Below are 23248 nucleotides of genomic sequence, written 5' to 3'. Positions count from 1 at the left end.
TGCTCCATCAGAGTCAGGGTTGTCCCAGTCCCTCCCATGGCCCTGTGATCCTCACCTCAGCTGCTGATCAACAAAGTAGCCTGGGCACACCTGTAATCCCAGCACTTTGGGAGGCCAAGGCAGGAGGATCGATTGAGCCCAGGAGTTTGAGACCAGCCTGGCAACATAGTGAGACCCCATCTCTACCAAAAAAATACAAAATTGGCTGGGCGTGATTGCATATACCTGTTGTCCCAGCTCCTCAAGAGGCTGAGGTGGGAGGATCACTTGAGCCCAGGAGTTCAAGACCGCAGTGAGCTGTGATCGAGCCACTGCACTCTAGCCTAAGCAACAGAGCAAGACTCTGTCTCAAAAAAGACAAAAACAAAAGAAAGAAAGAAAAAGAAAAAGAAAGAAAGCAGATGTCTGTTTCTGAGGAAGTCCTGAGTTAGCATGTGGTTATCAGATAAACTATCAAGTGCATGCATTGTTCTGTGAATGGCACAGCTGGGAACACAGTTGCTCTGCAGGTCAGAAGGTAGGGCCCCTGGGAGGTCCTGCTGTGAGCTCAGGGCTTGCCGGGTGTGGGAAATGCCCCGTGACTCTGGTCTGGGCCCTAGAGAAGCCCCTCCACGCTTTGACTTAGTGGTGTTCAGTGGCTCCCAGCTGGGGCCCCTGTGACCATTCCAAGGTGAGCTAGCATCCAGCCTGTCCTGGGGCTGAGTGGTGTTCCTGCTCACCGGGCCTGGCCTTTGGTCATGGTTGGAAGGCAGGGCCACCCAGGGTCTTCCTGTACTATGCCCAGAGAGGGAAAAGGGAGTGCCCCAGGACACAGAGCCAGCCTGCCCTGGGCCCTCTCTCCAGCTTGCACCTGCAGCCTCGGTGCTGGCTGAAACTGGATCCTCACGCTGCATCCCCCCACCAGGGCCCAGGACCCTGTCCGGAATCTCATGGCCCAGCGAGCGACTCCTGCCCTCCCCTTGCTACCACCCGCTGTGTTCTGGGGGCCTGGCCTCCCCCAGCAGCTCTGAGTCCCACCCCTACGCCAGCCTGGACAGCAGCAGGGCGCCCTCCCCACAGCCAAGCCCGGGGCCCATCTGCCCCGACAGCCCCCCAAGCCCGGACCCTGCCCACCCGCCCAGCCGCAGGAAGCTCTTCACCTTCTCCCAGCCTGTGAGAAGCCGTGATACCGACCGCTTCCTGGACGTGCTGAGTGAGCAGCTGGGCCCCCGGGTCACCATTGTGGATGATTTCCTGACCCCTGAGAATGACTACGAGGAGGTGGGTATGCGGGCAGGTGTGGAGGGAGGTGGGTGAGGCATGGTGTGGAGGTCTGCAAGGCAACAGTGTCCCTGGGCTCCTGCAAGGGCCTGCTGTCCTTGGGATCTTCCCCAGGCTATCCCACCCTTTTCCCCAGGTTACCCTATCTCTTGTTCGAGGTTATCCTGCTCCTTGTCTGAGGCTAGCCTGTGCTCCCTATCCCAGGTTAGCCCATTCCTTAGGCCAGACTATCCCACACAACCTGAGTCTAACCTGTAAGATGGTCCTATCCTTATGCCAGGCTATCCCCTTCACAGCCTAAGGCTAACCCATGAGACTGCCCTATCCTTATCCCAGGCTATCCCCTTCACAGCCTAAGGCTAACCCATGAAACACTGCCCTATCCTTGTCCCAGGCTATCCCATGCACAGCCTGAGGCTAACCCATGAGACAGTCCTATCCTTAGCCCAGGCTATTCCTCTCACGGCCTGAGGCTAACCTGTAAGACTGCCCTATCTTTGTCACAGACTATCCCCCTCACAGCCTGAGGCTAACCCGTGAGACTGCCCTATCCTTCTCCCAGGCTATCCCCCTCACAGCCTGAGGCTAACCCATGACACTGCACTATCCTTGTCCCAGGCTATCCCCCCACAGCCTGAGGCTAACCCGTGAGACTGCCCTATCCTTGTCCCAGGCTATCCCATGCACAGCCTGAGGCTAACCCATGAGACAGTCCTATGCTTAGCCCAGGCTATCCCCCTCACAACCTGAGGCTAACCCATGAGACTGCCCTATCCTTGTCCCATGATCCTTCACCTTGCACCTGCTCTAGTCTCTCTGGGCCCAGCCTCATCCTCCCCTTGCATCTCTTTCTACCACCAGATGAGCTTCCATGATGACCAGGGTAGCTTTGTAACCAATGAGCGGAGCAGCGCCAGCGACTGCGTCAGCAGCAGTGAAGAAGGCAGCTCCCTGACCTACTCCTCCATCTCTGACCACATCCCGCCACCCCCGCTCAGCCCCCCACCACCGCCACCCCTGCCTTTCCATGACCCCAAGCCCAGCTCCCGCAGCTCTGATGGTTCCCGGGGCCCTGCTCAGGTGCTGGCCAAGCCCCTCACCCAACTCAGCCACCAAGTCCCTCCACCACCCCCACCGCCCCTGCCCCCACCCGTGCCCTGTGCACCCCCCATGCTGTCCCGGGGCCTGGGCCACCGGCGCAGCGAGACCAGCCACATGAGTGTCAAGCGCTTGCGGTGGGAGCAGGTGGAGAACTCAGAAGGCACCATCTGGGGTCAGGTGGGTGACCTGGGACCCACCAGTGCTCTGTACTAGGGGAGGATGGTTTGGGCAGTAGCATTGAAGGAAAATCCATCTTCCAGGCATCTTCCAACATCATCCTCCCTACCCCAAGCAGAGGATGAGTAGAGCCCCAGCCCAAGGACATGCCCATGCTTGGTGGCCGCTGCAGGCATTGAAGCCAATCTATGTCCCTAAGCCAAAGACCCACACGGGGGACACCTGGAAAGGCCACCCTACCCATCCTTGAAACTTATCACTCTTGAGGCCAGACGAGTTCTCTTAAATCCTTAAAAGAGCAGCTGGTTCAAACTCCTGCACACCAGCCTTCACTCTTTCACTTTGATGGTTGAATTTCTTCCTGCACAATTCTGCCAGTGTATACTTGAACACCTTTGGTGATGAAGAACTCATTACCTGTCAAGGTCTTTCCTCGCTGGACGATTTTAACCATCCTTTGTCTTCCTCTGAAATCTTTTCTCCCCAAGATTCTCCTGCCCTGTTTTCTCTCTGGCCCTTGAAATCAGGCAGAGCAATCTTTTTTTTTTTTTTTTTTTTTTGAGACAGAGTCTCGCTCTGTTACCAGGCTGGAGTGAAGTGGCATGTTTTCAACTCACTGCAACCTCTGCCTCCCTCGTTCAAGCGATTCTCCTGCCTCAGCCTCTCAAAGAGCTGGGACTACAGGTGTGTGCCACCACGCCCGGCTAATTTTTTGTATTTTTAGTAGAGACGGGGTTTCACCATGTTAGCCAGAATGGCCTCCATCTCCTGACCTTGTGATCTGCCTACCTCAGCCTCCCAAAGTGCTGGGATTACAGGTGTGAGCCACCGTGCCCGGCCAGGCAGAGAGCAATCTTACCCACAAACCAACCAACCTACGAGATGAACAAGGTTCACCCCACCCCTTTTTCCCTTTTTTTTTTTTTCAGGTCATTCCCCTAGAACACGGTTTCCAACCCCACACTCCAGTGTCCATGTCCCTGTCAGAGGCCTTCCCAGAAGGAACCTCTGCCTCCCTCATTCTCCTCTGCCTCCCATTGAAGGAACCCTCAATGGGGCTTGACCAGCTCTGAGCAGAGAACAGCGTTCTCACCTCCTTTGACCTGGACATCTACTCCTTTTAATATGGCAGGGCCTCCTTCCAGCTCCCAGGGCTGCCCCATCCAGTGCTCATGATCACCATCATCCTTAACCCCATCTTCTTGGGACCAATAGCATGCTCTCACATGTAGTCACACTAGGCAGAGGCATGCTTGTGATTTTTCCCCACTGCCATCTCCTGAGTCCCAATTCTGTCTCCTGCCCTGTCAGCCAAGATATTATCAGCCCACATCTCCAGGGAACCTTTCCAAGTTGCTAATAAAGAAGACCAGTGAGGCCAGGTGTGGTGGTTCATGCCTGTAATCCCAACACTTTGGGAGACTGAGGTGGGAGGACTGCTTGAGCCCAGGAATTCAAGACAAGCCTGGGCAACATAGTGAGATCTCGTCTCTACAAAAAATTAACTGGACATGGTGGTGCATGCCTGTGGTCTCAGCTACTTGGGAGGCTAAAGTGGGAGGATCACTTGATTCCCAGAGGTGGAGGTTGCAGTGAGCCAAGGTGGCACCACTGCACTCCAGCCTGGGGGACAGAGCAAGACCTTGTCTCAAAAAATAAATAAATAGGCCGGGCGCGGTGGCTCACGCCTGTAATCCCAGCGCTTTGGGAGGCCGAGGCGGGTGGATCACGAGGTCAAGAGATCGAGACGATCCCGGTCAACATGGTGAAACCCCGTCTCCACTAAAAATACAAAAAATTAGCTGGGCATGGTGGCACGTGCTTGTAATCCCAGCTACTCAGGAGGCTGAGGCAGGAGAATTGCCTGAACCCAGGAGGTGGAGGTTGTGGTGAGCTGAGATCGCGCCATTGCACTCCAGCCTGGGTAACAAGAGCGAAACTCCGTCTCAAAAAATAAAACAAAATAATAAAAAATAATAAATAAATAAATAAAAATTAAAAATAAAAAAAGAACTCAGTGAGACAAGGATACAAATAGGGACCTCCTGGGTCTCCTGGAGACCTCACTCCTGCCAACCTTGGACCAATCTTCAAGCCTTGCTCCACAGCGTGGTTCTTCCACTGGCTACCAAAGGTAGACACAGGGATACAGGTCACACATCTGGCCAAGCCCAAATCCATCCTCGGTGTCCCTGCCCCACAGCCATGTTCTAAGACTTAATTCCCCTGCTTACCCTCCCTTTGGGTTCTCTCCCTGTGGCAGCTACCCCATCTTCACTCCCTGTCCCAGCCCCAGGCTGTCACCTCTCATCTACACCATTCCTCACAGGCATGTGTCCTGCACCCAGCCCCTAGGCTTCCAGCATCAGCCCACTCTGCCCAGGGCAGCCCTAGTGAACTCACTACCCCCAAAGGAGACCTGATAACAGAGCCAGACCCCTGAGCCACCTCCAGTAGCCCCTTACTTGGCTCTAGCCTCTTCACAGCTCTTCATGCCCCAGCTCCAGCCCTATCTTGCTGGCTTCTGCATGGGTAGAGTTCCAAGTCTGAGTTTCAATTGATCCCAAGAGGCGCTGGCTTAGCACTGCTGACTCGGATGATCTGGCTCTCCTGCGGTCTCCTGCTCTGAGCTTTATCCCACTGCCTGATGGGTGCTTTCCGTTGGGAAGCCCCCAGGGTGGCCCTCAGAGGGTGGGCAGTGGGAGGCCAGTCCAGCTGCTGCTGCTCCTCCTACTCTGAACTTCCCATCCTCCTTCCCAGCTTGGGGAAGACTCCGACTACGATAAGCTGAGTGACATGGTGAAATACCTCGATCTGGAGCTCCACTTCGGCACCCAGAAACCTGCTAGTGAGTGGCCTAATGGCCTTGGGGGAACCCCAGATATCACACCATCTGTGGCAGCCCCAGGCTTAGCATCTCTGAGGGCTGCCCTGACCGCTGTTTAACCTGATGCATCCTCAAGCCTTCAGTCCCTGAGTTATTTAATAGCTGGCATTTAGGCTGGGCTCAGTGGCTCATGCCTGCCATCCCAGCACTTTGGGAGGCTGAGGTGGGTAGATCTACTGAGCTCAGGCATTCGAGACTAGCCTGGGCAACATGGCGAAACCTCCATCTCTATCAAAAAGGCATGGTGGAGGCTGCCTGTGGTCCCAGATACTTGGGAGGCTGAGTTGGGAGGATCGATTGAGCCTGGGAGACTGTCTCAAACAAACAAACAAAAAGCTGGCATTTATTGTGCAGTGATCAAATACCAGGGATTCTCATTTCTAAATCTCGTGGCAACTCTATCATGGAGATACTGTGATCACCCCCATTTCCTGATGAGGAAGCACAGCGAGGGGAGGTAATTTGCTCATGGTCACATCGTAAACAGGAGGCATCCGTAAATGTATCTTTCAGGCTCCCCTGCCCTCAATCTTTCCTGGGTATCTCCCTGTCGTTGCTGGGTGGAACAGCCAGTCCCAGGATAGAACAGAAAGGCCTGGCCTCCTGCAGTATGGGGGGTGCACAGGGCACGAGGAGGTACACACAGGACCTAAGGGTCCCTGACCCCAGGAATGAGAGGACTATGGACATGTGTAGCTGATTAAGTCGAGGTCGTGCTTAGAGGGGATCGTGGCTGTTTTGGCCGCATCACTCCTGGGCCTTCCCACCGCAACCTCAGCCTAGCCCCCTTCGTAAACTGTCAGTTTCCTTTCCAGAGCCGGTGCCGGGGCCCGAACCTTTCCGGAAGAAGGAGGTGGTGGAGATCCTGTCCCACAAGAAGGCTTACAACACCTGTGAGGGTCCTGGGACCACCCCCCCAGGGGGTGTAGAGGGCGGGCGGCGTCCGTTTCTCTGGGCCTCAGATCTGCACGGATGGATGACAGACATTAGGCGGTGGAGACCTGGACTCCTCTTGACTAGCGCGGTGAAGGCCCCCTCCCAGGCCTCGTAGGCAGCCAAATCCCACCTGGGCGCAGCTTCCGGCCCAGCCCTCACTGAGTAATCAACTCCCCAGTTCTGGCCCCGCCTCCAGCCTCCCCGCTCCCCTTCGCAGGCCCCGCCCTAGTCCCTGGCCGGACCCCCAGAGAACCCACCCACCTTCTTGCTCTAGCGCCTCGAGAACCCCGCCCTCACCTTTTAATCGGTCGCTGAAAGACCGTCTCTATTCTGGGCCCGCCCCTGCCCTGGCACCCTAGGGCACTCTTCGCCTGCCCAGTCCCCGTTCCTTTTCCCCTCCCTTCAGTCTCCGCCCTGTAGCCCAAGCCCATCTGGAAGCTCCGCCCTGGCCCACCCCCCAGCTCAACGAGCAGCCCCGCCCCTTTTCCTTGCTCCTCCCCTCCACAGGTTCCTCCCAGTAACCCAGGCCCATCCCGAAGTCCGGCCCTCTCCCTACAGGACCCCGCCCTCTTTCCACCTGGGCCCCGCCCCAGTTTACCCGCAGACCCCGCTCTGTTTGTTGTCCCCAACCCATCTAGAGTTCCTCCAGTAGCCCAGGCCCCACCCCAGCTCTCCCTCGCGGTTGTACCCGCTTTCCTTGTCCCCTACCCCTTCAGACTCCCCGCTGTAGCCTGGGACAAACCTGGAAGCCCCGCCCTCTTCCTGCCGGGCCCCGCCCTCTCCAGGCTCCTGCTCAGCGAGCGGCCCCGCCTCCTTTCCTCCAAGGCTCCTACCCTTAGCCCAGGCCAATCCTGAAGCCCGTCCTCTCCCAACCCGGGACCCGCCTCAGCTCATCCTCTGGTGCCCGCCCCGTTTCTTGTCCCTCCAGCCTCAAGGCCCCGCCTTCTCCCCTGGGCCCCGCCCCTACCCGCCCTCTCCCCCGCCCTGGCCCTGCCCCCTCCTTCCAGGGTCCCATCCGGCCCCGCCCCCTCCTGGCCCCGCCCAGCTCACCGCACCGCCCCTCCCGCAGCCATCCTCCTGGCGCACCTGAAGCTGAGTCCCGCGGAGCTGCGCCAGGTGCTGATGAGCATGGAGCCCCGGCGCCTAGAGCCCGCGCATCTGGCGCAGCTGCTGCTCTTCGCGCCCGACGCCGACGAGGAGCAGCGCTACCAGGCCTTCCGCGAGGCGCCCGGCCGCCTCAGCGAGCCGGACCAGTTCGTCCTGCAGGTGCCGCGGCCATAACCCTGCCCTAATGCCGTCTCCATCGGGGCTGTCGCTGTGACCAGGGATGCTGGGGTCCCGCCCCGCTTCGGGGGCCGCCATTGTGCCCAGGCCTCTGAGTCCCAGCTTAACACCTCTAATAGCCAGGTCCTATCAGGGGTCCAAGGTACATGGGAGGCGGGCTCCCCCAGGGGTCGTGCTCATTCTTCCTACTGGAATATCGGGCCCAAGCAGCCAGCAGACCCCCACCCGAAAGCCTGCGGTGTGGCAGAGGGTCCCAGGCAAGGGTTGGGTGAATCTGGCTCTGCCTTCGAGGCAGATGCTGTCCGTTCCCGAATACAAGACGCGCCTGCGCAGCCTCCACTTCCAGGCCACCCTCCAGGAGAAGACAGAGGAGATCCGAGGCAGCCTCGAATGCTTGCGCCAGGCCTCCCTGGAGCTCAAAAACAGCCGAAAGCTAGCCAAGATCCTGGAGGTCAGTGGGCATACCCTCCCTGAGCACCCTACCTGCTTCTCTGTCTCCTGGGCTTCCTGCCCGAAGGCCCATCCAGACAGCAGAGTGGGTGGGTGCTGGGGTGAGGACAGGACCTGCCCACCTTCTTGTCCACAGTTTGTGTTGGCCATGGGCAACTATCTCAACGACGGACAGCCCAAAACCAATAAAACCACCGGCTTCAAGATCAACTTTCTGACAGAGGTGAGGGGGCCAGCCGGCAGCAATTGCCTGGTTTGCTCTACCAGCAAGGCGCTGATGCCAAGCCTAGCTCAGTTGTGGCAGAGGGCAGGAGAGGACATCGTGACCAAGGAGGGCTTTCCCCCTAGCAGGAAAAGGTGGCTGCATTGAAGCCAGGATGTGACTGTAGCAAAGGTTGGGGTGGAGTAGGGGAACACACTCCCAGGATCTGGAAAATGGAGTGAGGGAAGGGAGTTGGAAAGGGAGTGTCAAAGGCTGGGGACTGGGCTGGGTTCGTTGAAACATGCCTGTAATCCCAGCACTTTGGGAGGCCAAGGTGGGATGATTGCTTGAGGCCAGGAGTTGGAGACCAGCCTGGACAACATAGCAAGACTCCAGTTCTACAAAAAATAATTAGCCAGGCATGACGCATGCCTGTAGTCCAAGCTACTCAGGAGGCTGAAGTGGAAGGATCACTTGAGCCTAGGAGTTCGAGGCTGCAGTGAGCTATGATGGAGCCATTGCACTCTAGCCTGGGCAACAGAGCAAAACTGCGTTTTTTGAGATGGAGTCTCACTCTGTCCGCCCAGGCTAGAGTGCAGTGGCACAATCTTGCCTCACTGCAACCTCCACCTCCTAAGTTCAAGTGATTCTTTTGCCTCAGCCTCCCGAGTAGCTGGGACTACAGGCGTGCCACCATGCCCGGCTAACTTTTTAGTATTTTTAGTAGAGATGGGGTTTCGCCATATTGGCCAGGCTGGTCTCCAACTCCTGACCTTGTGATCTACCTGCTTCAGCCTCCCAAAGTGTTGGGATTATAGGCGTGAGCCACTGCGCCTGGCTGACTCTGCTATTTAAAAAAAAAAAGAGAGAGAGAGATACCAAGAATTGATCATTGATGCCACAGTAGTCCAGTAGAAGCTGAGCCCATGTGACCATATCTGATGGGGTCCTTGACCGGGATGTATGTGGGGGGTCACTTGCAGCTGAACTCCACCAAGACAGTGGATGGGAAGTCCACCTTCCTGCACATCCTTGCCAAATCGCTGAGCCAGCACTTCCCTGAACTCCTGGGCTTTGGTCAGGACCTGCCCACCGTGCCCCTGGCTGCCAAAGGTATGCTGGGTGGGTCAGCAGGAGGGCAAACGCATACTGTCCTGGACTGGGAGAGTGGCCCCATGCGGCCTCTGTCCTCTTCCCTACAGTGAACCAACGGGCCCTGACCAGCGACCTGGCTGACCTCCATGGCACTATCAGCGAGATACAGGACGCCTGCCAGAGCATTTCCCCCTCCAGCGAGGACAAGTTTGCAGTGGTCATGTCGGCATCCTCTGAGCAGCCTGTCCCTGCACCAGGCTGGATCCTGGGGTGGTGGGGTAGAACTGACTATGGCTCTGGGGGCCACTGGAGACCTTGACTCCCAGCAGAGATTCTGGGCACAGGCTGCTGTGCACACAGGGGTCCTGAAAGAGGCTCCATCCTGCGTTGTTTATTGATGGATTGGTTAATTGATTGAGACAGGATCTCACTCTGTAGTCCAGGCTACACCTGGCTAGTTTTTGTATGTTTAGTAGAGACAAAGTTTTGCCATGTTGCCCAAGCTGGTCTCAAACTCCTGGGCTTAAGTGATCTGCCTGCCTCAGCCTCCCAGAGTACTGGGATTACAGCATGAACTGCAATGCTGGGCTCCATCCTGGGTTATTTATTTTATTTTGTTTTGTTTTTTGAGACAGAGCCTTGCTCTGTTGCCCAGGCTGGAGTGCAGTTGTGCGATCTTGGCTCACTGCAGCCTCTGCCTCCCAGGTTCAAGCTATTCTTCCGCCTCAGCCTCCCAAGTAGCTGGGATTACAGGCGCCCACCACCACACCCGGCTTATTTCTGTATTTTTAGTAGAGACGGGTTTTTTTCACCATGTTGGCCAGGCTGGTCTCAAACTCCTGACCTCAGGTGATCCACCTGCCTCGGTCTCTCAGAGTACTGGGATTACAGGCATCAGCCACCATTTATAATCCAAGTGCTATGCCAAGTTTGTGTGTAACTGAAGCCAGAGCTCTTCTGAGTGCCCCAAAGCCACTGTCTCATCTGTCCTCTGGGGTGGTGGAGCCCAGAGCTAAGTCTCAAGATTACAAGGAGTGGCCTGTCAGGCCCTACCAGCCAAAGGCAGCCAGGAGAGTGGGACATTCTCACTGAACCCCCCAGCAGGGCCTGGCCAGTGGGCGACAGAAGCCCAGATGGGAAGACAGGAAAGAAGGGCATGTGGCACTTCTCCCTGCTCCTGCTCTCTGGCTCCAACACCCCTTGGTAGGAACACAGGGTTTTCCCTAAGGCTGAAGCTAGGTAAGGAGGAAAGCTCTCGGGGCTGTGCCTGTGACCAGTGCAGTGGGTGATGAAAGCCCCTGTAATGTATCTCTGATTGCAGCACATGGGGTCTGGTGGCGGCGAGTGTCTGAGTAGAAATTTGATGTCAGATCCACCGCCACCACTTCCTCTCAGGCAGGAGATCTACAGAGAATCACTAAGCAAACTCTGCAGGTTGGGCAAGGTGCTTCTCACCCCTGTCTCCTTTCACCCACATGTTTTGCAGATGTGAAAACTGAGGCTGTTTAGGTGAGGGTTAGTCCACTCTAGCATCCCTCAGTCCAGGGGTACCAGCCTGCTTCCTTGGGCTTGGAGGTCCCCAGAGAGAAGATGGATGGTCACATTCAAGGATAGCCTCTGGACCAGGCGCGGTGGCTCATGCCTGTAATCCCAGCACTTTGGGAGGCCAAGGGTGAGAGATTGCTTGAGACCAGGAGTCTGAGACCAGCCTGGGCAACATAGCAGGGCCGCGTCTCTGCAAAAGAATTTGAAAATGAGGCTGGGTGCGGTAGCTCACACCTGTAATCCCAGCACTTTGGGAGGCCGAGGTGGGTGGATGATCTGAGGTCAGGAGTTTGAGACCAGCCTGGCCAACATGATGAAACCTTGTCTCTATTAAAAATGCAAAAATTAGCTGGATGTGTTAGTGCCCCCCTGTAGTGCCAGCTACTCCAGAGGTTGAGGCATGAGAATTGCTTGAACCTGGGAGATGGGAGTTGCAGTGATCGAGATTGCGCCACTGCACTCCAGTCTGGGTGACAGGGAGACTGTGTCTTAAAAACAAGAAAAGAATTTGAAAATGAGCCCAGCATGATGGTGCATGCCTGGAGTCCCAGCTACTTGAGAGGCTGAGGCTAGAGGATCACTTGAGCCCAGGAGTTCAAGGTTGCAGTGAGGTATGATCACACCACTGCACTCTAACTGGGTGACAGAGTAGCTGTCTCAAATATAAAATGAAGGCAGGCCAGGCGTGGTGGCTCACGCCTGTAATTCCAGCATTTTGGGAGGCCAAGGAGGGCAGATCACCTGAGGTCGGGAGTTCAAGACCAGCCTGGCCAACATGGTGAAACCCCATCTCTACTAAAAATACAAAAATTATCTGGGCATGGTGCCATGTGCCTGTAATCCCAGCTACTCCAGAGGCTGAGGCAGGAGAATCACTTGAACCCGGGAGGTCTCCACCTCCCGGTGGGAGGTGAACCAAGATGCCACTGCACTCCAGCCTGGGCAACAGAGCCAGACTCAGTCTCAAAATAAATAAATACATAACATTAATTAATTAATTAAAGGCAGCCTCTGCAAAGGAAATTGACCTGGCATATCAGGCAGGCATAGGCCCAAGTCCTGACTCATTTGCTTGCCTGCTGTGGGACTTTGGGCAAGTCACTTACCCTCTCTGAGCCCAGTTTCCTCATCAGGAAAAAGAGAGGTCCTGAAAACCCCTACCACAGTGGTCATTAATTGATTATGACGCTAGTGGGTTCAACCATGGCTCAGGCACCACAGTGCTTACTGTGTGATCTTGGGCCAGTGGCTGAAGTCCTCTGTGCTTTAATTTGTTCGCATGTAAAATAGAGATAATCTACCTGGTAGAGATGTTACGATTCAACAAGCTTGGAACAAAGCTTGGCACAGTTTTAAGTGCTGAAAAAACAATGACAATTCAGCCACTGAATCTTTTTGCAGGACTGAGCATGTATCAGATGCTATTCTGAGCGCTGGAGTTGTATGCAGGGAACAAGCTTGCACTTAGGCAGTAGGAAATGAACTTGTGAACAATTTCAGATCACGACAAATGCGCTAGAAAAGAGGGTAAGGCCTAAGGCCAGGTGCCGTGGCTCGTGCCTGTAATCCCAGCACTTTGGGAGGCCAAGGTGAGAGGATCACTTGAGCCCAGGAGTTCGAGACCACCCTGGGCAACATAGACCCAATCTCTATTTTAAAAATAAAAAAATTAGCTGGGTATGGTGGTGTGAGCCTCTGATCCCAGCTACTCGGGAGGCTGAGGTGGGAGGATCACTTGAGCCTGGGAGGTAGAGGCTGCAATGACCTGTAAGCCGTGAACATGCCACTGCACTACAGCCTGAGCCACAGAATAAGACTCAGGCTCAAAAAAAAAAGTAAGACCTAGAGAGTGACAGGTGACAGAGGGACTGTAAGTGGGTAGTTGGGGAAGAAGGTGGCGGTGAAAGCCTCTGATCAGAGACCCAGGGAAGAGAGAGCCTGCAGAAAGAGCAGGGGTGAAAGGCCTGAGGCTGGACTGGCTGCAGCCAGTTGCAGGATGAGCTTAGTGGCCAGTGGGACTGGAGTCCCTGAACAGGGCCCTGTTCCCCATTGGACACAGGGCCTGGCCTTGGAAGGACTTAGGCTAAGTGGGAGTGGGGCAGCTAGGGGCCTGTCTGTCTGGGGCTACCACCCAAGACCCCGAGGGCACCGGCGGGCTAGCTATTTCCTTAACCCAGGCCTGTCAGTCCTTCCTGGAAACGGCCCAGCCGGCGCTTCGGGTGCTGGACGGGCTGCAGCGCGAGGCCATGGAGGAGCTGGGCAAGGCGCTGGCCTTCTTCGGGGAGGATTCCAAGGCCACCACCTCCGAGGCTTTCTTCGGCATCTTCGCAGAGTTCATGAGCAAATTCGAGGTGAGCCCTGGTGGAGACCTGAGGGTCCCTTTTGGAGAGGTGGGAGCCAGAGGCCAAATGAAGGGATCCTCAACAAGGCCAGGGCTGGAAGAGGGTGCCCAGCGAGCAACATGTCTCCCTAATCCCCTGATGGGGTGGGTTGCAGCCTCAGTGCTGGCTGTCTAGGGTAGGAAGAGGCAGGGAAGGTGTCACAGGCTCCTGGGAACACTGACCACCCCCTACTCCTGTGTTTCCCCTCCCCAGCGAGCGCTGAGTGACCTGCAGGCCGGGGAGGGCCCACGCAGCTCCGGGATGGTTTCACCCCTGGCCTGGTGACAGTGGCCACACCGCATCCTCTGTGGCCTGAGCAGGGAGATGGAGGCCAAGAGGGCGGCCCAGATACTGCTGAGGTTCAGGGCCGCTGCGCCCCAGGCTCTGAGCATACCTTCAGCCTCTCCTGCAGCTACCTCAGCCAACGAGCTGTGGCCAGGCCTTCCTCTGCCAGCCCTTGTTCCCACCCCCAGGCCCGGGGCCAGATGCCCTAGGAGTGGGCTCTGAGTGTGCCTGCACTGGGAGGACTGTGCCCATCGGCTTCCTGGGTCCACTTCCCGCCTTGCTCCCAGGCTCTCGGGGGGCCTGGAGTGTGGATTACAAAGTGGCCACATTCCTAGGACATGCAGACCGTCTTTCTGATCCTGCTCCTAGTAGATTCCTGTGAGAGGGCCAACACCCTGGAGTACCACCCTGCAGGCGGGCATAAAAGGGTGGAGAGCCCAACATAGAGGGGCCCTGGGGATGTGCACGCCCAGCCTGGGCCTTGGGAGCTGGTTGCAGAGGCACAGGAAGAGAGAGGCCGGGGAGAGACGCAGGGAAGGAGGGACTGGAGGAGGAAGACCCCCTATGTCAGACTGCAGAATTGAGGTTTCATGCAGTGGATGTGAAACCTCTGTAGAAGGTGGACACCTTCTACAGAGGTGGCCCGATTGAAAGTGGGGAGCCTGGGGGGGAATAGGCATGGTCAAGGTAGAGCAGACAGAATGGGGAGGTGTTGAGGCGAGAGGTGAGCAGGATCTGGTGGCCGACTGCCAGACTTCACACCCAAACGGGTGGTGATGTTCCCTGGAGCAAGTCATGAGACCAGGGCAGGTTTGGGGGCAGATGACACAATCTGGGATGTATTTGGAACCCAAGTGGTCACTTACATGTGCCTAGGCATACGGCAGGAGTTACCTGGATGCCAGGAGCAGGAGCAGGTGGCGTGGTGGGCAGGGAGGGAGGGTGTGGGACCTGTTTCACCTGTTTTTAATTCTCTGATTGGCAGATCCTTGCACCAGACAGCTTCCCCCATTACACCTTTCTTTTTTTTCCCCCGGAAAAGTCTGAAATGGGCTTTAATCCTGTTTCTTGGATTATTTTTCTCCCGCTGCAATCAAATGGCTTACATTGCACCTGGGCAATACTGGGGACCTGTTCAGTTCTTCCTAGTTCCCCAGGCCCCTTTTTGAAACCATCTTTTTTTGTTCCTTGCACACAGCCACTATACAAAAGCATCAAAACCAAAATATATACTGCAAGGGGGATGTGGCTAGTGGGATTCATGTCTCCCCAGCAGCTCAAGCAGAATCGTTTTCAAAAGTTTGCAGTGCCTGTGCCTCTGAGAAACATGTCAGGAGGTCAGTTAAAACCTCTACAAGCCAGGCGAGGTGGCTCATACCTGTAATCCCAGCACTTTGGGAGGCCGAGGTGGGTGGATCACCTCAGGTCAGGAGTTCAAGACCAGCCTGATCAACATAGTGAAACTCCGTGTCTACTAAAAATACAAAAAATTAGTCGGGCATGGTGGCACACGCCTGTAATCCCAGCTACTTGGGAGAATGAGGCAGAAGAATTGCTTGAACCCCCGGGGGTAGGGCGGAGGTTGCAGTGGGCCAAGATCCCACTACTGCACTCCAGCCTGAGTGACAGACTGAGACTCCATCTGAAAAAAAAAAAAAAAAAAAAAAAAAACCTGCATGAGATCTGTAGAGATTATAGATTCCAACAGACTTGATCTTCAGGCCTGGTTAGCCCATATGACGTTTTCCTGCAAGTTAGAAACACGTGTCCCTTCCAGGAGACCTAATCTCTTGATTGCACAGTGTGGCAGGCCAAGCACCTGCTAGGTTTTCTCCCTCACATGCCTTGTATTGGTTATCTGTTTGCTAAAACAACGCTGTATAACAAACTGTCCCAAAACTCACTAGCTTCAAACAGCAATCACTTACTGCTCACAAGTCTATGGGTCCCGACTCTGATCTGAGCTAGCCTCTGCATCCTCAGCCAGCTGTGAGTCAGCTAGGCAGCTTTGGTAATCACACCAAGCAATCTTGTGTCTGGCGCCTTTGGCTGGAAAAGCTGTGAAAGCCCTGAGGGGTCTCTCATTTTGCACCCAAATAGCCAGGATTTTTTTCATGGGGGTGAGTCAAAGAGGATGAACAAGCCAAGGCACAGAAGATGGCTTGAGGCTGAGGCTCAGAGCTGGTATACTGTGCCTTCTGCCACAGTCTGTTGTCCTTCCAAATGACAAGGCCAGCCCCGATTCTAGGGGAAGGGAAACAGGCTCTACTGGATGATGTCGCAAAGCCACTCCACACAGGGTACAATTCAGGGATAGATGGAAAATCAGGGCCATTTTTGCAATTAATCTACTACATGCCTTCTTGGCCAGGGTGCAGGTTCCAGCCTCCTTAAAATTCCCAATGGCCATGGTGTTGCCTGGACCCAGCACAGCTCTGGTTCCCCATCCCCATGTACCCACCAGGTGGCATGCTTCTGTCTGTCTTACCTGGTCACCCAGGAATTACATGACTTCTATCCAGTTACTTAGTGCAGGCTGGGTGAAGTGGCTCACGCCTGTAATCCCAGCACTTTGGGAGGCCGAGGTAGGCAGATCACTTGAGTTCAGGAGTTTGAGACCAGCCTGGCCAACATGGTGAAACCCTATCCCTACTAAAAATACAAAAATTAGCCAGGTGTGGTTGTGTGCACCTGTAATCCCAGCTACTCAGGAGGCTGAGGCACAAGAATTGCTTGAACCTGGGAGTTGGAGGTTGCAGTGTGCCAAGACTGTGCCACTGAACTCCAGCCTGGGTGACAGAGGGAGACTCTGTCTCAAAAAATAATAATAATAATACATAAATAAATAAAATAGATACTTAGTCCAGTGGGCAGTGTGGTCTGTGCCTGCCTGGCAACCAGTCTCGCCCTTCTGCTGGGAAAGCTTCCAGTTTCTCCTCTGAGAAATTATTCCTCCCCTACTCCTAGGCCCTGGAGCTGGGGTGATTGGATAAGGATGATCCTGTGACTCTGGCTGCATGGCTCAGAGTCAGTCCAAGCCTCCAGCTGGCACTGTTCGAAAAAGAGATTCCCCAGGCCGGGTACAGCGGCTCACGCCTGTAATCCCAGCACTTTGGGAGGCCACGGCAGGCGGATCACCTGAGGTCGAGAGTTCAAGACCAGCCTGACCAAGAGAGAAACCCTGTTTCTACTAAAAATACAAAATTAGCCGGGGGTGGGGGTGGGGGCCTGTAATCCCAGCTACATGGGAGGCTGAGGCAGGAGAATCACTTGAACCCAGGAGGCAGAGGTTGTGGTGAGCTGAGATCACACCATTGCACTCCATTGTGGGCAACAGGAGTGAAACTCTGTCTCAAAAAAAAAAAAAAAAAAAAAGAAAGAGATTCCCTTTGCTCTGGAATATCTGGGTGTATAGAACCTAGGAGTCAGGAGGGGCTGCCAAGACCACCACATGAAGGGCACCTGCCTGGATATAAAGCTAGTACAGGAGAGAAAAACAGGAGAGATTGCTATATGCAGCCCACCGTCCCTGGATCCAGCCATACCTGAAGCACACACTGGACTTGTCAGTCTTCAAACCAACAGATTCCCCTTCCATTAAAAAAATTTTTAATGTATTTAAATTTCCTGGCTTAGGCTGGTTTGAATGGTTGCTATTACTTACAACCCTGAAAGGGTTGACTAACAGACCCATTAACAGATGCTGATAAATATTCAGTCTTTTTAACACGCTCAATGAGCACTCTTCCTTCATACACACATTGGCCAATGCTTTTTAATTGCCTGCTTTATGCCAGGGGCACTGCTGGGTACAAACATCTTAGAAAGCAGCCTCTCTGAATTTGGTTACCTGGGGTTATGTTTTATGGTGGTTTTACCCCAGAGTCAGTGCAAAGCCCTGTAGGTGAGTCAATGTCTGTACCATATCCACCCGACCCCCTAGGATGTCATCCTTACCAGATGACAAGGTGTGAATGCAGGCACTTATGCCTCAGGAATTCATTTATCTCCAATAATACTAACAAAATAATGTAGCCTAATTATACACCACCTTTCCAGATAGTAATATCAGTTAATGTTTATTAGTTAGTGTGCTCAGTGTTTTCATGGATTTCATTTCATTTTACTTTCACAAAAACCCTCCAAGGCAGGTTTTGTTATCTCCTTTTTGCAAATAAAACTCTAAAACTCAAGAAGGTTATATAACTTGCTGGATCTAAAACTGAAGTCTGTCTAAATCCAAAAGTCCCATCCTCTGAGTGGAAATAGCCTATATACATACACACACATATGCATTCTAAGGCTCTAAGGGCCACAGATGCTGGGGATTTCAACACAAAATCCTTACTTCTTTTCTGTCTTCCTGTTCCTCCCTCTATTTGTTTGCTAGGGCTGCTGTGATAAAATACCATAGACTGAGCAGCTTAAACAGAAGAAATGAGTTTTCCCACAGTTTTGGGGGTTGAAAGTCTAAGATCAAACTGTCAGCAGGTTGGGTTTCTCTGGAGGCTGTCCTCCTCGGCTTGCAGACAAGCTTTCTACCTGTGTCCTCACTTGGTCTTTTCTCCCTGGCATTCCTTCTCCACCTCCTCCTCCTTGTCTTCTTCTTCTTCCTCCTCCTCCTCCTTCCTTCCCTCCTCCTGCTCCTTCTTCTCTTTCTTCCCCTCTTCTTCCTCCTTCTTCTCCTTCCTTCCTTTCTTCCTCCTCCTCCTTCTTCTTCTGCTTCTTCTTCTTCCCCCTCGTCGTCCTCCTCCTCCTGTCTCCCATCCTCCTCCTCTCTTCTTCCCTCCTCCTCCTTCTTTCCTTCTTCCTTCTTCTACCTTCCTCCTCCTTTTCTTCTTCCTCCTCTTCTTTCTCCTTCCCCTCCTCCTTCTCCTTCTTACCCTTCTCCTCCTCTTCTTCCTCCTCTCTTCTTTTTCTTCTTCTTCCTTCCCTTCTCCTCCTCCCCTTCCTCCTCCTCCTCCTTCTCCTTCTTCTTTCTCCTTCCCCTTCCCCTTCCCCATTCCCTTTCCCTTCCCTGTCTCTTCATCCTTCCTTTTCATAAAGACAGGGTCTTGCTCTGTCACCTAGGCTGAAGTGCAGTGGTATAATCATGGTTCACTGCATGATTGCAGTAAACACCAAGTAATGCAAACACGTGGAGGATTGCTTGTGGGCTCAAGCGATCCTCTCACCTCAGCCTCCTGAGTAGCTGGGACCACAGGCATGTAACGCCATGCTTGGTTATTTTTTTTTTTTTTTACTTTTGTAGATATGGGGTCTCGCTATGTTGTCCAGGCTTCTGCCTCTTCGTATAAGGAAACCAGTCCTATTGGATTAAGTCCCCATTTAACCTTAATTACCTCTCCAAATACATTCACATTCTAAGATATTGGGGGGTAGGACTTCCACATATGGATTTGGTTGTTGGGAGAGAGTGATACAATTCAATCTGTAACACCCTCTTTTCAGGTGCCAAAGATATAATAGTCCTAGTCTCCAGGAGGCCTCCAAGATCTCTGCATGAGCTGATGATGCTTCACAGAGAAAAGATTCTGTCAGGCAGAGGCAGCAGGCAGTGGCTTATGCCTGTAATCCCAGCACTTTGGGAGGCCAAAGCGGGTGGATCACTGAGGTCAGGAGTTCGAGACCAGCCTGGCCAACGTGAAGAAACCCTGTCTCTACTAAAAATACAAAAAATTAGTTGGGCATAGTGGTGGGGGCCTGTAATCCCAGCTACTCAGGAGGCTGAGGCAAGAGAATCACTTGAACCCAGGAGGCAGAGGTTGCAGTGAGCTGAGATTGCGCCGTTGCACTCCAGCCTGGGAGACAGAGCGAGATTCCGTCTCAAAAAAAAAAAAAAAAAAAAGATTCTATCAGATAGGATTCTCCCACCTGTGCCTCTTGTATAAACTTGTATGCATTTGCTCCCATCCTCATCACAGGGCATCCAGGTCTCCTTCCCCACTCCTCCAATTCAGAGCTAATTCACTGTCTATCCTGGGCACCTGCCTTCCTAAGCTCTCAGCCCATCAGTGACCACAAATCACTCTCAACTAGCTCTTTCCCCTTCACCTGTAAATATCCCCTCCCACTGCTGTCCACGCAGCATGCTGGACAGTTCTAGACCTCAGCAGCTACTGCCCTCTCCTTCCCCTTTTCTTTTCTTTCTTTTTTTTTTTTTTCAATTGAGACAGAGTCTCCACCCAGACTGGAGTGCAGTTGTGCGATCTCAGCTCACTGAGTCAGGCTTCCAATGTGCTGGGATTACAGGTGTGAACCACCACACCTGGCCCTATTACCCATGTTCTTTTTTTTTTTGAGACGGAGTCTCGTTCTGTCTCCCAGGCTGGAGTGCAGTGGTGCGATCTCAGCTCACTGCAACCTCTACCTCCCGGGCTCAAGCAATTCTCCTGCCTCCCGAGTAGCTGGGACTACAAGCGCATACCACCACGCCCAGCTAATTTTTTGTATTTTTAGTAGAGACGGGGTTTCACCGTGTTAGCCAGGATGGTCTTGATCTCCTGACCTCATGATCCGCCTGCCTTGGCCTCCCAAAGTGCTGGGATTACAGGCGTGAGCCACTGCGCCCGCCCTATTACCCATGTTCCTAAGAAAGAGTTTTACTGGGTGCTATGGTTTGGATGTTTGTAGCCTCCAAACCTCATGCTGAAATTTGATGCCACCTTTTCCAACTGGGGTTTGGCAGAATGGCTTCTGCAAAGAAGGGTGGCAAAAAGAAGGGTCGTTCCACCATCAATGAGGCGGTGACCCCAGGATACACCAGCACATCCATGGAGTGGGCTTCAAGAAGTACCCCTCAGGCACACAAAGAGATCCAGAAATTTGCTATGAAGGAGATGGGGACTCCAGATGGGTGCATTAATGCCAGACCCAAAAAAGCTGTCTGCGCCAAAGGAATAAGGAATGTCCCATACCATATCCGTGTACAATTGTCCAGAAAAAGTAACGAGGATGAAGAGTCACCAAACAAACTCTATGCTTTGGTTACCTACATACCTGTTACCACTTTCACAAATCTACAGACAGGCAATGTGGATCGGAACTAACCACTGATGGTTCAACTATTAAATAAAACTATTTAAAAAAAAAATCTGGGTGGGTGCGGTGGCTCACACCATAATCCCAGTCCTTTGGGAGGCCAAGGTCGGTGGACCATTTGAGGTCAGGAGTTCAAGACCAGCCTGACCAACATGATGAAATCCCATCTCTACTAAAACCATAAAAAAAATTAGCTCGGCGTGGTGATGTGTGCCTGTAATCCCAGCAAAAAGTAAAAATAAAACAAAACAAAAACAAAACAAACAAAAAAAGATAGGATAAGTTTTCTTTTTTTGGGGGGGTAAAGACTATTGATTGGTATGTAGTGGACTGTATCTACCTTCTTATATAAAAGGGTGTTCTGCCAGGCGCGGCGTCTCATGCCCAGCACTTTGGGAGGCCAAGGTGGGTGAAGCACGAGGTTAGGAGTTCAAGATCAGCCTGGCCAAGATGGTGAAACCCTGTCTCTACTAAAAATTCAAAAATTGGACTGGGCGTGGTGGCTCATACTGGTAATCCCAGCACTTTGGGAGGCTGAGGCAGGCGGATCATGAGGTCAAGAGATGGAGACCATCCTGGCCAACATGGCGAAACCTCATCTCTACTAAAAATACAGAAATTAGCTGGGCGTGGTGGCTCATGCCTGTAGTCTCAGCTACTCAGGAGGCAGAGGCAGGAGAATTGCTTGAACCCAGGAGGCAGAGGTTGCAATCAGCCGAGATCACGGGGACAGAGCAAGACTCCATCCCTCAACAACAACAACAAAAAAAGCCAGGTGTGGTGGCAGGCACCTGTAATCACAGCTACTCGGGAGGCTGAGGCAGATAATCACTTGAACTCAGAAGGGAGAGGTTGCAGTGAGCCTAGATCCTGACACTGCACTCCAGCCTAGGCAACAGAGCCAGATTCTATCTCAGAGAAAAAAAAAAGTGTTCTGTTTTGTTTGTTTGTTTGTTTGTTTGTTTGTTTGTTTTGAGACAGAGTCTCGTTCAGTTGCCCAGACTGGAGTGCACTGGCATGATCTCTATTCACTGCAACCTCTGCTTCCCGGGCTCAAGCAATTCTCCTGCCTCAGCCTCCCAAGTAACTGGGATTATAGGTGTACACTACCATGCCCAGTTATATTTTTTTTTAGTGGAGACAGGGTTTCACCATGTCAGCCAGGCTGGTCTTGAACCCCTGACCTCAAGTGATCCAACTGCCTTGGCCTCCCAAAGTGCTGGGATACCAGGTATGAGCCACTGTGCCCTGCCTGGTGTTTTTTGTCTTTGGTATCACTTTGGTGGACTGCCTGTGATGCTCATTATCACAGTCTAGTCTGATGCTTATTCATTAATAAAACTAATTACTAGTTACTCAGGAGGCTGAGGCAGGAGAATCATTTGGACTCAGGAGGCAGAGGTTGCAGTGAGCTGAGATCATGCAACTGCACTCCAGCCTGGGCAACAGAGTGAGACTCTGTCTCAAAAATAATAAAAAATAAAAAAGAAGTGAGTCACTGGCCATGTGAAGTTGGCCAACTGGACAACATACACCTGTTGTCCTGTCTTCTCAGGAGGCTGAGGTGGGAGGATCACTGGAGCCCAGGACGCTGAGGCTGCAGTGAGCTATAATCAAGCCACTGTACTGTAGTCTGGGTGATGGACCAAGACCCTGTCTCAAAAAAAAAGTCACTGAGTCCATCCCATATTGAAGGGAAGGAGAATTAAGCTGCCTTTCAAGGGAAGTGTCATATCCAAAAGCACTAAACCATTAAATACAAGGAGTGCTAACAATCCGGTTAACTAATATTACAAATCCAAAAAGTACCACACTTGCTATAGAAAATATGAAAAGGCAATCAAAGAGTGTACAGTGACAAAAGTGTAAGAAAAAGTGAGGCACAGTGGTGTGCATCTGTAATCCCAGCACTTTGGGAGGTGAAGGTGGGAGGATCACTTGAGGCCAGAAGTTTGAGGCTTCAGTAAGCCATGATTGCGCCACTGCACTTCAGCCTGGGCAACAGAGGAAGACCGTGTCTCAATTTAACATCATCAACAACAACAAAAAATACACACACATATATATATGTACATGTATTATATATGTGCATACATATACATACATACACACACACACACACACACACATATATATATATATTTTTTTTGAGACAGAGTCTCGCTCTGTCACCCAGGCTGGAGTGCAGTGGTACAATCTCGGCTCACTGCAACCTCTACCTTTAGGGTTCAAGTGATTCTCCTACCTCAGCCTCCTAAGTAGCTGGGATTACAGGTGCACACCACCACGCCCAACTAATATTTTTTTTGTATTTTTAGTAGAGATGGGGTTTCGCCACGTTGTTCAGGCTGGTCTCGAACTCCTGACCTCATGATCTGCCCACCTCGGCCTCCCAAAGTGCTGGGATTACAGGCGTGAGCCACCGCGCCTAGCCTACATACATATTATATATGCATATATGTATGTGTATATATCATATATAAGGATCTGCATATATGCATATATATGTGTATGTGTATATATGCATATATGTATATATATGTGTATACATATGTAGGGAAAGACTGTTACAGAAGTGCGTGAGGTAGTTAATAAAAGTGTTAT

The 23248-nt window shown here is 52.8% G+C and overlaps 1 protein-coding gene across 3 annotated transcripts in view; it reads left to right on the top strand.

Moving 5' to 3' along the window:
* Positions 1-19293, top strand: part of GRID2IP (Grid2 interacting protein) — a 58091-nt gene extending 38798 nt beyond the window's left edge. For 2 of the 3 annotated variants that reach the window (XM_064376459.1, XM_064376460.1), the window contains 11 exons: positions 905-1260; positions 2122-2538; positions 5299-5386; positions 6241-6318; positions 7431-7627; positions 7941-8096; positions 8232-8318; positions 9281-9410; positions 9500-9618; positions 13124-13288; positions 13532-14515. In XM_064376459.1, coding sequence (XP_064232529.1) covers positions 905-1260; positions 2122-2538; positions 5299-5386; positions 6241-6318; positions 7431-7627; positions 7941-8096; positions 8232-8318; positions 9281-9410; positions 9500-9618; positions 13124-13288; positions 13532-13603 — 1865 coding nt within the window. In that variant the 3' untranslated portion in view covers positions 13604-14515. Of the gene's footprint in view, positions 1-904; positions 1261-2121; positions 2539-5298; positions 5387-6240; positions 6319-7430; positions 7628-7940; positions 8097-8231; positions 8319-9280; positions 9411-9499; positions 9619-13123; positions 13289-13531 lie in introns of all 3 variants that reach the window. The other variant, XM_064376461.1, reaches the window with a different exon arrangement.
* The last annotated feature ends 3955 nt before the right edge of the window (positions 19294-23248 follow it).

Source organism: Aotus nancymaae, unplaced genomic scaffold, assembly GCF_030222135.1.
Source record: "Aotus nancymaae isolate 86718 unplaced genomic scaffold, 86718_ANA_hifiasm-v0.15.2.pri h1tg000015l_0, whole genome shotgun sequence".
Taxonomy (NCBI): Eukaryota; Metazoa; Chordata; class Mammalia; order Primates; family Aotidae; genus Aotus; species Aotus nancymaae.
Note: the sequence above shows the minus strand (reverse complement) of the source record. Positions and strands in the feature narration are given on the sequence as shown.